The 17,036-nt window shown below is 43.0% G+C and overlaps 1 protein-coding gene across 3 annotated transcripts in view; it reads left to right on the plus strand.

Moving 5' to 3' along the window:
- The window catches only part of TPCN1 (two pore segment channel 1), a 118,074-nt gene that overhangs the window by 46,280 nt on the left and 54,758 nt on the right, over positions 1 to 17,036 (plus strand). For all 3 annotated transcript variants that reach the window (XM_077159913.1, XM_077159912.1, XM_077159911.1), the window contains exons 3-4: positions 666 to 793; positions 6,543 to 6,719. In XM_077159913.1, the coding sequence (XP_077016028.1) occupies positions 666 to 793; positions 6,543 to 6,719 (305 nt within the window). The remainder of the gene's footprint in view (positions 1 to 665; positions 794 to 6,542; positions 6,720 to 17,036) is intronic.

The following is a 17,036-nucleotide window of genomic DNA, read 5'->3' on the forward strand; positions in this document are numbered from 1 at the left end:
CTGTGTGGAAGGGACCCCGGTCGCCGGCTTCTGCGGCTTGGGGGACCTCCTATCCAATTCTCCCAGCCGGCCTGGGAGGCCGCATGTGGAGGGGCTGCCGGCCGCCGCAGCTTGAGGGGACCGCCTGTCCAATTCTCCCATCCGGCCTGGGAAGGAGGGAGGGAGGGACTCCGGCCGCCAGCCACCCTGGCCTGGGGAAGCGCGTGCCCCTCGGGTATCTCACCGCAGCGGATTCTCCCTGCCGGTTCAGCTGTTCCAGAATGGGGTACGCTGACTTTTTGGTCTCTGTCGTGGCTCCGGGAGCTGTTCTGTGCCGTTTCTATTTCTTTAGTAGCTGTTCTGGAGGAGGAACTAAGACCTGCGTGTCTTACTAAGCCGCCATCTTCTCCGGAAATCCCATGGAAGAAATTTTGAGTTAAAGGTGGCGTGCTCAGGGTGCTCTTTTGCACTTGCTTTTTTCAATTAGCAAGAGAATGAACAATTTTCTTTTAACTTGCCATTCTAATTGTTTCTGTCATCAGTACACCTGATGGAAGGTTGACACGCATATACTGGGGCACGTGTACGAGCATCTGAGGCAACGGCCAGCATTTCCTTTTAGTGAATGGTGCCTTCTTTCCCTTAAGCCTGGTTTGTAAGTCATCTCTCTCCTCCCTCCAATGCAGATGGAGGCAGCTATGCTACCGTGGATTCCCGGACCCCCAGCCTGAGCTTAGGGGGTGAGAATTCACCCTCGTGCTCCACCACAAACAACTGGGAGATGAATTATCAAGAGGCAGCCATCTACCTCCAGGTGAGTTGTCTCCTGGTCAGGACCAGGCCATCCTTAGTGCCTGTGCATGTGTGTTTGTGTGTGTGTGTGTGTGTGTGTGTGTGCGTGCGCGCGCGTGCAGGGCAGGGTTCTGTCACGAGCCGAGACGTTTATACCTGACTGAGGTTCCTATCACTGTCCCTTAGCCCGACTGTCCCCAGGCCGAAAGGGCTCTGGGACTAGGCTTGCTTCTGACCACCAGTTGTGGTCATGCCTGGCCCCTTGGTCCCTAAGGCTGTCACTTGGTGTCCCCTTCCTTCTACCAGCCACTCCTTCTGCCCAGAGGTATACAGGCCGAGTTCTTGGGAGGCGATCTTTCTTGATAAAGTTAATATCATGGTGGGGTGTGTTGGTCTCGGTGGGATGGGGTGGGGCACTTAAGAGATTTTTATTCCTCTCTGGTTTAACTTGCTGCTGTTTTTGTGTTAATTATTTCACAATTGTTTTCTGTTTTTCTTTTCTTTATATAAAAGTAACATATACTCTCACCCTGGCACTGCTACCCTACCCTGGTTGTTTTGCTGTTACTTCTTTGGCTGTTCTTTGGGGCAGGAGTGAACTCAGCCTCTCCTGTTCCACTGTCTTCCTGGAAGTTGTTGCCTTATTTCTGTGCCTTACCACATATTGCCCTTTCGGAAATGGGCCATCTGTGCAGAGGAGGCCACAGAGCAGCATATGTGGTATGGTAATATAAAGTTCATGACAAGAGTTAAGAGGAGGTTTAGATTTCCTATTTCACAAGGGTGTGTTTATTGGTTTTCTTTCTCCTGGGAATGATGAAATTTCTAAAATTGAGAATGTTGATGGACTGTGGACTTTGGGCTTCTCCACGATACCCGATGAATGCAGGTGGCCGAGGGATGCGCTGATGTGGCGAACGATGGTGTATGTTTATGAACGCAGGTTGTGCTGCTACAAAAAGGAACAAGGTTGTGAGGCATGCAATGATGTGATTGAATATGTGGGACATTTGGTGAGACAGGATAAGCCAGAAACAAAAGAACAACAACGGTATGGTCACCTTTAGAAAATGCTTATAAGAAAACAGGGGCCTAGATTGTAAGGTTTTAGAGCAGACACATTAAGTCCAGATGGTGATTAATATTTTTGGACTTTGAGAGGCTGTTTTATATATATAACCTGATATTTAGAGATAAGAACGAAGCCAAATAGGTTGGAATTAAAGAAATTCAGAACATAGGGGTAAGGAAGACGTGTCTATATTTTAGAACCACACATACTCTTTGAGACCAATGGAAGAAAGATTTATTTGATCTGGAACTGAAATTTTCTGTAGTGTATAATCTAATTCAATCTATCCGTATATCTCATTTGAACCACTGAAACACAGGAAGCACAGAATAAGAAAGAGGTCCTTTAATCCTGTATAGATTATCGTAATGCCTGGAAACATCCTAGAGTATATTAAGCAGATAATCAAAAAGTATTCTTCCCCTGAGGGAGGGGAGAAAGACTATTGAACTATTAAACCTTACCATCAGGGAATCCCCTGATACTGTGTCAAACTTTAGGGACACCCAAATCAATAGGCCATGCTCTCGATCATGAGGCTTACTCTTGTGAAGCTTACGTAGGTAGCAGAGAAGCTTAGACTACCTATAGGCATGCCTTAGAGTTCTGGAGGACCTCTATTGTTGCTCAGATGTGGCCTCAGTCTCTCTGAGCCCAACTCTGCAAGTGAAATCAATGCCCTTCCCTATACCTGGGACAAGACATCCAAGGGTGAAAGTCTCCCTGACAACATGGGAGATGACTCCCAGGGATGAATCCAGACCTGGCATTGTGGGATCAGCAATTCCATCCTGACCAAAAGGGGAAAAAGAAGTGTAATTAATAAAGTATCTGTGGCAGGGAGAGTTCAAATCAAGTCGAGAGGCTACTCTGGAGGTTGCTCTAATGCAAGCTTCAGGTAGACCTTGCTACCTATCATAACCTGTCAACCCCCAACCAGGACCATTCCAGCCAATCCTGAAGAACACCTAGGGCAATATATAAGATTCCACAAGGGTTCCAGGCACTAGAGTAACTTTCCAGGAACCTACAACCTCCTGGTCCACATAAGTCCTGAAACCTAGAGGGCCCAGCCTCTCCAGAACATCAGATAGTTCCATCTCCCTACCCCATATTAGTAACAGACCCTTCTAATATAAAAAACTTAGAATCACCATAGTCCAAACAACCCTAAGGAAAGGTATGGAAAGATCAAAGGTGATGGTGGAGTTATACATAGAAGATAGGATTTAACAAATGAGTATGAATACTGAATCATTAGATTGATACCTCTTTTAGTCTCCAGTATTTTAGAGCAGCCGAAAGTAAAAGCCTAAAATTGTGAAACTGTAACCCATGTCAAAGTCTGAAATATGTTCTACAACGAATTGTTTCAATATAAATTGAAATTTATAGCTTTTTTGTATATATGTTATTGTTCACAAAAAAAGGAAAAAAAATTCGATTGTGATGATAAAGTATTTAAGCTCTCTAGCCTCCTATATACTGTAGTTATTTTTTTTCATGGGCAGGCACCAGGAATTGAACCCGGGTTTTGGCATGGCAGGTGAGAACTCTGCCAGCTGAGCCACCGTGGCCCCCCTTCTTATATACTGTAGAGCAGCTGGAAGGAAAAAATATAAGAGGATGGTATGGTAGCCCATGATAAACTCTGGGATCTGTCCTGTAACTACTTGTTGAAGAGTGCTTTGAAAACTATTGCTTTTTTATCTCTTTGCTTTGTATATACATTATACTATACAATTAAAAGAGAAAAAAAATTCATGAGCACTAGCTGTGTTCATGCGTGTGTGCATGTGTGTACCTATGCGGACACCACCCGCATCCAGAGGTGTTTACGTGTTAACGTTCATTAACTCTGGCTGAAAAAAAGAAGTACACGGTTGTGATGCCTGTTTATCACTGTTCCTGGAGGATGGTTTTAGCTGGTGCCAGAGGGTCTTCTTTTTTGGATTCAAAGCTGAGCACAGCCCCGAGCCAGATTGGTGGTGTGCCTGGGAAATTGGCCCCTTACTCTTCCAGGATAACTGGTGCCTGCTGTCTCCTCCCCTCCCAGAATTCACCTTAGTGCGCTCGCCCTTGGGAACCATGTACACAGAGGTCCTGGCGCCTCTAAGACGTTGTTTATTTTCTATGTGGACTTCTACCCCAAGGAGCAGAGAGCAGAGGCCTGGAAGTCACCTCCATCCGGCTTTCCTTACTTTTCCTAATCTGGTTCATGATCCGCAACTAGGAATTTATAAAGCCAGCATTCTCTCTTGGGGTTGGGGATCAGAAGCCAGTGGCGTGGCTAACATTTCATCTCTTCCTGTTGGAGGAAACCTCATCCCCACATCTCTTCTGTGGCAATTCCAAGTCCTGTAGTTAAAATCTGAGCTCCCACGTTAGTGGTTTCCTCTGGGTGGACCTTCATTCCTGGCTAAGGTTTGGATAGAAATTGTCCAAGAATTGCAATTTTAGTAATTCATACCAGAAGCTTCCCATATCACTGTTATGTCCCCCGAATGTGGAGGTGGCTGGCGAAAAGCACAGCCCTGTGCAGACCACAGACTGTGCCCTCCACTGGGCTGCAGAGATGCTTGTTCCCTTTATCGGGTCTACCCCTGCTGGGTTGTGGTTTGCCTTTTTTTTTCTGATGACGGTAGCAACATATCCAGCTTCAGGGAAGTGATTTGCTGAGTTACCTGGCAAACCGCCACCTCCCAGCTCCTGAAAGTTCCCTGGCTGGACTGGGCCTGAGGAAGTACTCTGTCGCAGAAGTGGTTCATCTTAGCAAAGTCTGTTAAACACCTACTGTGTGTGTTGGGTTCTTGCCAGGACAGGGAATGACAATATTCTTCACCTTTCCAACACTCTGGATCAGAGGCTTGGCAAGCTGCAGGGATCCTCAGGGCAGGCGTGGGAGCCCGCCAGCCAGAGCTCTTTCCATGGCAGTCTGCACGGCCTTTGGACACAGAGAGTCTTTTTGTGAGGCTGGCTCTGTGACCCCTACCTGATTTACTGTGGTGCATGTTAGGTGTGTTGGCTTGGCCTTCTTGGAATAAAAGATGGTGAGGGTGGCCTCGTCCCAGAGTAGCTGGAGGTCTGACTGCATTCCTGAGACAGCCGGACTGCTTTCAGGAAGCCTCTGGGTGAGGGAACCACTTCCTGACACAGGCATGTGGCTTCTCTAAGTCTGCTCTCCCCTTCTGAAGTGGAGCCAGTCAGGGAGTTTCCCCTCTGAGGGTTAGTGAAGGAGTAAATGAGGAAGGACGTCTTGACCTTTTTGACATTTTGGGCTGGACAGTTCCATATTGTGGGGGCTGTCCTGTGCATTGTAGGATGTTTAGCAGCATCCCTGGCGTCTACCTACTAGATGTTGGTAGCACTCCCAGTGTGACACCAAACATGTCTCCAGCGCTGTCAGGTATTCCCTGGGAGTGGGGTGACAGAATTTCCCCAGTTGGGAAGCACTGATAGAGGAGATATGTGTACACCCAGTCAAGTGCTTGGTAAGTGCTGGCTGTTGCAATGGTGCTGATGGGGTGGGAAGTCCCTTAGTTATCCCTGGGCCCACCAACTTGGGGATGCCATGAAGATGTCGCCAGATGGCTGACCCTACCAGGCTCAGCAGTGCCTTTGGAGGTGTCACCTGCTTGGGTTCCCAAGTGGACCATTTCTAAAACTGTGATTTAGTTTTTCTCTTGCTCGCCAGAAGCAGTGTAGTTATTTCTTGGGAGATGTTGGCCTAGACTGTTAGTGAAGCTCTCCTGTCTTGGTTTTCTCGTCACTCTGTCACCTGGGAACGATACAGGTGACTGCCAGAAAGGGAGGTGGTGAGGGGTAAGTGAGCAAGCGCAGGTAAGGCATTGGGCAGGGTACCCCGCCCTTGGGGCGTATTCAGCCAGTGTTGGCCACTCTGTCACTCCTGCTGGGGGTGATGGAACGGAGGGTGGGCCCAGTAGGTGCGCAGGGCCCATCACTGTGTGGGCGGTTAGGAGATTAGGAAGAAGTATCGAAGTAAACTAAGTGGGGTGCTGGGAGGTCCGAGCAGAGGAAGGGTGGGAAGTCCTACTCGTTGGATTTTAAAGGTCTGACTAGTCATGGTTGTCAGCATTATTCCTCTCAGTGTTAATATGACTTATGACAATGATAATGGCTGATCCCTGGGGTGTCCTTACTGTGTACCAGACACCGTCCTGCGTGCCTTTCACGGTATCATCTTTCGCCCTTAGAGCAGCCTGTGAAGAAGCACTCTTGTCCTCTTCTTTATGAAAAGAAAAGTCGGGGCTCAGAGTGGTGAAGAAACTTTCTCAGTGGTTGGCAAGGAGGGAGTGGGGAAGCCAGGACTTGGCCCGTGTTTGCTTATTCCAGAAACCCAGGCTCTCTTCTGTGCTGCTGGACCCTTCCGAGAAGGAGAATTTGGCCTCCAAGTGGGATCAGAGATTCCCGCCTTCTCTCAGGACCTTTTCATTCTTTGATTCTCCAAGTGGTTTTCAAGAAGCAGCAAGTCTCTTGAGCCCTGTCAGCAGGTGGGGGTGAGACCTGACTGACATGCAGTTCTGTGAAGATGATAATTTTGATTTTTCGTCCTCTTGCATCTCCAGCCTGGTTCTTCCCTCTCCACGAAGGCCCCCTCTGTTCCCACCCTGCCCACCGCACGCCTGTGGCGCTGTCATCGTGAGGCTCACCCACCTACGTCACTCTTGATTTTTTTCAGGAAGGCGAGAATAACGACAAGTTCTTCACCCACCCCAAGGATGCCAAAGCGCTGGCGGCCTACCTCTTCGCACACAACCACCTCTTCTACCTGATGGAGCTGTCGACGGCCTTGCTGCTGCTGCTGCTGTCCCTGTGCGAGGCCCCGGCCGTGCCCGCGCTCCGGCTCGGCATTTACGTGAGTGTCCGGCTGCCCGGGGCTGCCCGCGGGGCGTGAGGGGAGCGTGCGCAAGGGGCTGCCGCGAGCAGGTTGAAACCCAGAGGTGCGGGGTGCTGGGGAGGCCTCAGGAGCAGAAACGGCTCCGCAGTCTTGTCTGGGTGCCCCCGCTGCAGTGCACGCTTTTAAAGGCCACGGAGGGGTGGCCTCCGTCTGGTTTGGGGGGGCTGGTGCCCACTCCTTGGCTCTGTGGGCAGGGCACCCGAATGGCCATCCCGCCACCCTGTGTCCACCCTCGACGGAAGAGGCAGCGGGTGTGAGCACTGTGTGTGTGGGGGGGAGGGGGGTAAGCTGGACAGCTTCCGCCCCCAGGTGTCCCCACATGCCCGCAGAGCCATCATTCAGCCCGGGGACCAGGGAGGCGGTTGTCACTTTTAGGGAGAATGTGGGGGCACAGAAACAGCAACAGAAATGGAATTCCTCTTTATCTTTTCATCCTTTTCCCTGTCTATTTGGAGCATACTAATCTGCCCTCTTGGCCTGCCTTCTGTCAGCTTCCCCTCTGGTTTCTCCCTCTTCATGCCTGAAACTTGTAGCTCCAGCCATCCTGAGCTGCTCTGACCTCCTGCCTCTCCACAGTCCCTGCAGGCGTCAGACTGCCCGGAACCCCTTTTCCCCACCTGCTCACCTGCCAGACCCCGCTGCGCCCCTGAGTCACACTGGGGCGCTCACGGCTCCAGGAGGCCTCCCCTGACTCACATCTGAGTTAGGGCTGCACAGCCTGTTTCCTGGAGGAGCTTCGCTTCCCGCTGGGCGCTGAGTTCTCGGAGGGCAAGCACATCTTCATTTTTTGTTGTTGTTGTTCTTGTTAGCTTTCTATTTTGAGGTACTTCCACACTTACAGGACAGTTACATAAATAATACAAGCCCAATACAGAGAACACCAGCACTCCTCTACCCATACCCCACACCAGATCCCCCCGTTTGTACATTTTATCGCATACGCCGCATCATTCTGCCTTTCCCACTGTTTAGCCATCCGTCAGTCTCTCCGTCCACACCGTCAGCACTCGCGAGTAGGTAGCTTATATTCTGCTTCTTGAACACCTTATACTGCCACGTACATTTCATTTCCTAAGATAATGGATATCCACTTAGATGCAGTTATCAAGTTCAGAAAATTTTAAATTGATATAAAGCTTGCAGTCTGTATTCCAATGTCTTTATATACCCCAATGTCCTCTTTTTGTTTATTAGAGAAGTTGGGGGTTTACAGAACAATCACACATAAAATACAGGTTCCCAAATACCACCCTGTTAACACCTTGCATTGGTGTGGCACATTTGTCACAATTGATGAAAGCATGTTTTTATAATTGTAGTATTAACTATAGTCCATGAGTTAACTTAAGCCTCACTGTTTGTGTAGTGTTGCTCCATGGAGTTTTTTTCTCAGTTTTATTCTCTTACCATACAGTTTAACATTTCCCCTTTTAATCATGTTCAGGTGTGTATTTCAGTGCTATTAATTGTGTTCACAATGTTGTGCTACCATCACCTTCATCCATTACTGAAACATTTCCATCATTCCAAATAGGAACCTTTCACATATTAAGCCTTAACTTCCCATTCCCTATCTGACCCCCTCTTCCCTGGTCCCCTATATTCTAGATTCTGACTCCATGAGTCTGTTTATTCTGTTTGTTTCAAATCAGTAAGAACATATAATATTTGTCCTATTGTGTCTGGCTTGGGTTGCTTCCATCTAGTGGCAGTTGTGAATTATGCTGCTATGAAAATCAGTGTGCAAATATCTGTTCCATTCCCTGCTTTCAGTTCCTTTGGATACAAGACAGCTACATAAATAATACAAGCCCAAAACAGAGAGCCTAGTAATGGGATTGCCAGGCCAAATGGTAATTCTCTGCTTAACTTTCAGAGGAATCGCCAAACTTCTTCCATGGTAGCCGCACCATTATACATTGCCACCAGCAATGAGTGATTGTTCCTATTTCTGCACATCCTCTCCAACCCTAATTTTCTGTTTTCTTAACAGTAGCCATTCTCATGGGTATGCAATGATATCTCATTGTGGTTTTGATTTGCATTTTCCTGATGGTTAGTGATGCTGAGCGTGTTTTCACATGCTTTGTGGCCATTTGTGTATCTTCTTTGGAGAGATGTCTATTCAGGTCTTTTGTCCATTTTTTAATTGGGTTGTTTGTCTTTTTGTTGTTAAGTTGAAGGATTTTTAAAATTTATTCTGGATATTAAACCTTTATTTGATATGTAGCTTCCAAATGTTTTCTCCCATTGTGTAGATTGTCATTTTGCTTTATTTTTTTTTCAAAGCTTAATAGAGAAAGAAATAGAGAATGAAAGCAAGGGGAAAGCAGGCAGGTGGGAGGCATCAAACCTGCTAGCGAAAGAAAAATGCCTCCGACTTTCTTTCTAACAGTTTGTGGTTTGCCTTTTTTTTTTCTTTTTTACATTTTTTAAAAATTTTATTTATGAAACAGAGCCACATACAAACACAGACATGATTACGATATGATCATTCCATTCTTGTCATATAATCAGTAACTCACAATATCATTACGTAGGTTGTATATTCATCATCATGATCATTTCTTAGAACATTTGTATCAGTTCAGAAAAAGAAGTAAAAAGAAAACAGAAAGAAATTCATACATACCATACCCCTTAATCCTCCCTTTCATTGATTGCTAGCATTTCAATCGACTGAATTTATTTTAACATTTCATCCCCCTATTGTTTGTTTATTTTTAATCCATATGGTTTACTCATCTGTAGATAAGGTAGATAAAAGGAGCATCAGACACAAGGTTTCACATCACACAGTCACACTGCAAAAGCTATATCATTATACAGTCATCTTCAAGAAACATGGCTACTGGTACACAGCTCTACGTTTTCAGACAGTTCCTCCAGCCTCTCCATTACACCTTAACTAAAAAGGTGATATCTATTTAATGTGTAAGAATAATCCCCAGGATAACCTCTCTACTCTGTTTGGAATCTCTCAGCCATTGACACTTTATTTTCTCTCATTTCAGCCTTCTCCATTTTGGTCGAGAAGGTTTTCTCAATCCCTACATGCTAAGTCCCAGGTCATTCTAGGATTTCTGTCCCACATTTCCAGGAAGGGTCACACCCCTGGGAGTCATGCCCCATGTAGAGAGGGGGAGGGCAGTGAGTTTGCTTGTTGTGTCGGCTGAGAGAGAGAGAGACCACATCTGAGCAACAGAAAAGGTTCTTATTTTGGGGGTGACTCTTCGACCTAGCTAGTCCTTTGCGGGGTTAAGTTTTCACATGAACAAACCCCAAGATTGGGGGCTCAGCCTATTGCTTTGGTTGTCCCCACTGCTTGTGAGAATATGAAGAATTCTCCACTTAGGGAAGTTGAATTTTCCCCCTTTCTCACCATTCCCCTGAGGGGACTTTGCTAGCTGCCGGAATGCAATGTACCAGAAACAGAATGGCTTTTAAAAAGGGAAATTTAAAAAGTTGCTAGTTTACAGTTCTAAGGACAAGAAAATGTCCCAGTTAAAGCAAGTCTATAGAAATATCCCATCAAAGGCATCCAGGGGAAGATACCTTGGTTCAAGAAGGCCAATGAAGTTCAGGGTTTCTCTCTCTCAAGTGAGAAGCCACATGGCGAACACAGTCAGGTTTTCTTGCTCAGCCGGAAAGGCACAAGGTGGACATGGTGTCATCTGCTAGCTTTCTCTCCTGGCTTCCTGTTTCATGACGCTCCCCGGGAGGTGTTTTCCTTCTTCATCTCCAAAGGTTGCTGGCTGGTGGACTCTGCTTCGCGGCGCTACAGCATTCTCTACTCTCTCTGAATCTCTCATTCTACAAAATATTTCCTCTTCTATAGGTCTTCATAAACTAATCAAGACCCACCCAAGCGGGTAGAGATATGCCTCTACCTAATCCAGTTTAACAGCCACTCTTGATTAAATCATATCTCCTGGGAGATGATCTTATTACAGTTTCAAATATACAGTACTGAATAGGGATTAGAAGAAATGGCTGCCTTTACAAAATGGGATTAGGATGAAAACATGGCTTTTCTAGAGTACATACATCATTTCAAACCAGCACAGGGACTTTGCAAATACTTTTCTATTCACTGTTCAAATCACTCTGGGATTTATCGGGCCATCACTCTGGACTAACTTACATAATCATATGCCTTACTCAAGGTTCCAAGTACTATGGTGTTCAGTTAAGCTGTCTGCATAAGTTATATTAGGAACTGCACTAGTCAAAATATAAATTTTGTACCAAATAAACATTTTTTGCTTTAGTCTCACACATAAGTTAAAGTTTTAAAATATCAATTACCATCTGTTTTCAACACCTGCAATATTGACATTCCTTTGTTCTTCCTCATGCAAAAACATTTTTAAATTTGTACATTTAGTCACTATCATTATACATTCTAGGCATTCCTAGATTATACTATCTCAGTCTTTATCATCTGTCTTTCCTTCTGATTTCATTTATGCCCCCAGCCCTCCTCCCTCTATCATTCTCACATTCAGCTTCATTCAGTGTTCTAACATTATTGTATTATAGTTAGGTGGTATTGTGCTATCCATTTCTGAATTTTTACAGTCAGTCCTGTTGCACAATCTGTATCCCTTCAGCTCCAATTACCCAGTATCTACCCTATTTCTATCTTCTGATGGTTTCTGTTACCAACTGAAGTTTTCCAAGTTCATTCACTAATGTCAGTTCATATCAGTGAGACCATACAGTATTTGTTCTTTCGTTTCTGGCAAATCTCACTCAGCATAATGTCCTTAAGGTCCATCCATGTTGTTACATGCTTCATAACTTTATTCTATCTTACAGCTGCATAATAGTTCATTGTATGTATATACCACAGCTTGTTTAGCTACTGGTCTGTTGATGGACATTTTGGCTGTTTCCATCTCTTGACAGTTGTAAATAATGCTGCTATAAACACTGGTGTGCAAATGTCCATCTGTGTCCTAGCCCTCATGTCCTCTAAGTAGATACCAAGCATTGGTATTGCCAAATCATATGGCAATTCTATACTTAGCTTCCTGAGGACCCACCAAACTGCCTTCCACAGCAGTTGTACCATTTGACGTTCCCACCGACAGTGGATAAGTGTGCCTCTTTCTCCACATTCTCTACAGCACTTGTCATTTTCTTTTTTTAATAATAGCCACTCTGGTGGTTGTGAGATGATATCTCATTGTTGTTTTGATTTGCATTTCTCTAATGGCCAGGGACATTGAACATCTCTTCATGTGCCTTTTGGCCATTTGTGTTTCTTCTTCTGAGTAGTGTCTGTTCATGTCTTTTGTCCATTTTGTAATTGGGTTGTCTGTCTATTTGTTGTTGAGTTGAACAATTTCTTCATATATTCTGAATACAAACCTTTATCTGATCTATCGTTTCCAAATATTGTCTCTCATTGTGTAGGCTGTCTTTTTACTTTCTTGATGAAGTTCTTTGATGCACAAAAGTGTTTAATTTTGAGGAGTTCCTGTTTATTTATTACTTCAGTGCTCGTGCTTTGGGCCATAGATATGAGGGTCTATTTCTGAACTCTAAATTTGATTCCTATGGTCAATATATCTGTCTTTATGCCAATCCCATGCTGTTTTTTTTTTTTCTATTTTTTCTTTTTTGTTTTTATCAGTGTAGCTTTGTAATATGCTTTAAAGCCAGGAAGTGAGAGTCCTCCAAATTCATTTTTCCTTTTCAAGATGTTTTTGGCTGTTCAGGGTCCCTTACCCTTCCAAATAAATTTGTTAATTGGGTTTTTCAATTCTGCAGAGTAGGCTGTTGGAATTTTGATTGGGATTGCATTGAATCTGTAAATCTGTGTGGGTACAATTGATATCTTAACCACGGTCTTCCAATCCATAACACAAGTATCCTTCCATTTATTTCAGCCTTCTTTTATTTATTTAAGCAGTGCTTTGTAGTTTTCGGGATATAGGTCTTTACATCTTTGGTGAAGTTTATTCCTAAGTATTTGATTATTTTTTAGTTGCTGCTGTAAAGGGAATCCCCTCTCCTCCCAACCCCCACCCTGACTTCCTCTTCAAATTGTTTATTACTGATGTTAGAAACACTTCTGATATTTGTGTCTCAATCTTGTATCCTGCCGTTTGTCTGAATTCATTTGTTAGATCTAGGAGCTTTGTTGTAGCTTTTTCAGGACTTTCTAGGTATAGAATCATATCTGCCAATAGTAGAAGTTTTATTTCTTCCCTTCCGATTTGGGTATCTTTTATTTCTTGTCTAATTGCCCTAGCTAGACTGTCTAGTGCACTGTGGAGTAGCAGCGGTGACAGTGGGCACCGTTGTCTTGTTTCTGATCTTGGAGGGAAAGCTTTCTCTCTTTCACCATTAACTACAGTGTGAGCTGTGGGTTATTCATATATATCCTTTATCAGGTTTAGGAAGTTCCTTCGATTCCTATCTTTCGAAGTGTTCTTATCAAGAAAGGATGTGGATTTTGTTAAATGCCTCTTCTGCATCAATCAAAATGATCATGTTGGTTCTTCAATTTGTTAATGTAGTATGTTTCCTTGACTGACTTTCCTATATTGATCTACCCTTGCATACCTGGGATAAAACCCACTTGATCATGATGTATAATTCTTTTAATGTTCAGTTGGACTAGATTTGCAAGTATTCTGTATTTTGCATCTGTATTCATTAGAGATTGGTTTGTAATTTTCGTTTCTTGTAGTATCTTCATCTGGTTTTGGTATTAGGGTGATGATGTTGGCTTCGTAAGGTAAGTTAGGTGGTATTCCCTTGTCATCAGTTTTCTGGAGGAGTTTGAGCAGGAGTGGTATCAGTGCTTCTTGGAATGGTTGGTAGTCTTCACCTGTGAAGCCATCTCATCCTGGGCTTTTCTTTCTTGGGTGTTTTTTGTTGACTGTTTCAGTCTCTAGTTGTGATTGGTTTGTTGAGATCTATTTCTTTGGGAGTTAGTGTGGGTTGTTTGTATGTTTTTAGAAAATTGTCCATTTCATCTAAGGTGTCTCGTTTGTTAATGTACAATTGTTCATATCCTCTTGTAATCTTTTTTATTTCTGTCGGGTCAATAGTAATGCCCTCCCTCTAATTTCTAATTTTTTTATTTGCCTATTCTTTCTTTGTAAACCTAGCTTAGAGCTCATCAATTTAGTTGATCTTCTCAAAGAACCACATCTAGTTTTGTTGATTCTCCATTTTTTTTTCTATTTCATTTGTTTCTGCTCTAATCTTTATTTCTTTTTTTCTGCTTTCTTTGGGATTAGTTTGCTATTCTTTTAATAGTTCCTACAGTTGTGTCATTAGGACTTGGATTTTAGCTCTTTTTTTCGTTTTTAATGAAGGCATTTAGGGCTACAAATTTCCCTCTCAGCATTGCCTTTGCTGCATCCCATAAGTTTTGGTATGTTGTCTTCTCGTTTTCATTCATCTAGAGATATTTAGTGATTTCTCTTCCATGACCCATTGATTTTTTAATAGTGGGTTGTCTAACCTCTGTAAACATGTGCATTTTCCAGTTCTTTGCCTGTTGTTGACTTCCAGCTTCGTTCCGTTATGATCCGAGAAGTGCTTTGTATAATTTTGATCTTTGTAAATTTATTAAGACCTGTTTTGTGACTCAAAATGTGGTCTGTCCTGGAGAGTGACCGATGAACACTTGAGAACAGTGTATATCCTCCTGTCTTGGAGTACCTTGTTCTGTATGTGTCTGTTAGGTCTAGTTCATTTAACAAATTGTTCGAGTGTTCTGTTTCCTTATAGATCCTCTGTCTCGATGTTCTGTGTATTGGTGTGAGTGTTGTACTGAAGTCTCCAACTATTGTGGAAATGTCTACTTCTCCCTTCTTTTTGCTAATGTTTTCCTCATATATTTTGGGGCACCCTGGTTAGGTACATAAGTATTTGTGATTGTTATTTCTTCTTGGTGTATTGCCCCTTTTATTAATACATAATGTCCTTCTTTGTCTCCTATAATAGCTTTGCATTTAAAGTCTGTTTTTTCAGATATTAGTGCAGCTACCCCAGCTTTCATTTATTTATTTTGGATACTGTTTGCAGGGAATATCTTTTTCTATCCTTTTCCTTTCAACTTCTTTCTATCCTTGCATCTGAGGTGAGTCTCTTGTAAACAGCAGGTGGTTGGCTTATATTTTAAAAATCCATTCTGCTAGTTTGTGTTTTTTGATTAGGGAGTTTACTCTGTTAATATTCGGTGTTATTACCATAGAGGCAATACTTACTTTAACCATTTTCTCCTTTGGTTTTTGTATGTCATATCTTATTTATGTCTCTGTTTACTCTTTTAGTTACCCTTACTGATAATCTTCATTTCTGCTCTCCTCCACACTTCTGTCTTCTGTCCTTACCTTTCAGTCTTACAAAGCTCCCTTTAGTATTTCTTGCAGGGCAGGTCTCTTGTCATTGAACTCTCAGCTTCTGGTTATCTGTACTATCGTAAACTCTCCGTCATTTTTTTTTTTCAATTAAAAAAAATTTTTATTAATTAAAATAAAAATTACAAGAAAGAAACACAAACATTCCCTACATATACACTCAGCAATTCACAGTATCATCACATAGTTGCATATTCATCATCATGATCATTTCCCAGAACATTTGCATCAATTCAGAAAAAGAAACAAAAAGACAACAGAAAAATAAAACAAAAACAAAAAATTCTACACACCACACCCCTTACCCCTCCCCCACATTGATCACCAGCATCTCAAACTAAATTTATTTTAACATTTGTTCCCCCTATTATTTATTTGTATTCCATATGTTCTACTCATCTGTCGACAAGGTAGATAAAAGGCGCATCAGACACAAGGTTTTCACAATCACAGTCACATTGTGAAAGCTATATCATTATACAATCATCATCAAGAAACATGGCTACTGGAACACAGCTCTACATTTTCAGGCAGTTCCCTCCAGCCTCTCCACTACATCTTGGATAACAAGGTGATATCTACTTAATGCATAAGAATAACCTCCAGGATAACCTCTCGACTCTGTTTGGAATCTCTCAGCTATTGACACTTTGTCTCATTTCACTCTTCCCACTTTTGGTCAAGAAAGTTTTCTCAGTCCCTTGATGCTGGATCTCGGCTCATTCTAGAGTTTTTCTCAATTCCTTGGTGCTGAATCTCAGCTCATTCTGGGATTTCTTTCCCACATTGCCAGGAAGGTCCATAACCCTGGGAGTCATGTCCCATGTAGACAGGGGGAGGATGGTGAGTTTGCTTGCTGTGTTGACTGGAGAGAGAGGCCACATCTGAGCAACAAAAGAGGTTCTCTTGGGGGTGACTCTTAGGCCTAATTTTAAATAGTCTTGACCTATCCCCTGTGGGGTTAAGTTTCATATGAACAAACCCCAAGACTGGGGGCTCAGCCTATAACTTTGGTTGTCCACACTGCTTGTGAGAATATAAGGAATTCAACTTGGGGAAGTTGAGTTTTCCCCCGTTCTTACCATTCCCTGAAGGGGACTTTGCAAATACTTTTCCACTCACTGATCAAATCACTCTGAGATTCATCGGAGCATCACCTGGACAAACCAACAAAATCTCATGTCCTACCCAAAGTTCCATGTACTTAAGGTACAACCAACTATCTACATAAATTATATTAGGAGATGCACTAGTCAAAATATAAATTTGTACCAAATAAACATTTTTTGCTTTAGTCTCACACATAAGTTGAAATTTTAAAATATTAATTACCATCTATTTTCAGCACACTGCAGTAATAACATTCTTTTGTTCTTCTTAATGCAAAAACATTTTTAAAATTTGTCCATTTAGTCACTATCATTATACACTCTAGGCATTCCGAGATTATACCATCACAGTCTTTATTGTCTATCTTTCTTTGTGATTTCATTTATGCCCAGCCCTCCTCCCTCTATCATTTTCATATGCAGCTTCATTCAGTGTTTTAACATAATTGTATTACAGTTAGGTAATATTGTGCTGTCCATTTCTGAGTTTTTATATTCAGTCCTGTTGCACAATCTGTATCCCTTCAGCTCCAATTACCCCATATCTTACCCTATTTCTATCTCCCGATGGTCTCTGTTACCAAGGAAATATTTGAAGTTTACTCACTAATGTCACAGTTCATATCAGTGAGACCACACAGTATTTGTCCTTTTGTTTCTGGCTAATCTCACTCAGCATAATGTTCTTAAAGTCCATTCATGTTGTTACATACTTCATAACTGTATTCTGTCTTATAGCTGCATAATATTCCATCTTATGTATATGCCACAGTTTGTTT

The sequence above is a fragment of the Tamandua tetradactyla genome, chromosome 5, assembly GCF_023851605.1.
Source record: "Tamandua tetradactyla isolate mTamTet1 chromosome 5, mTamTet1.pri, whole genome shotgun sequence".
In the NCBI taxonomy this organism is placed as follows: Eukaryota; Metazoa; Chordata; class Mammalia; order Pilosa; family Myrmecophagidae; genus Tamandua; species Tamandua tetradactyla.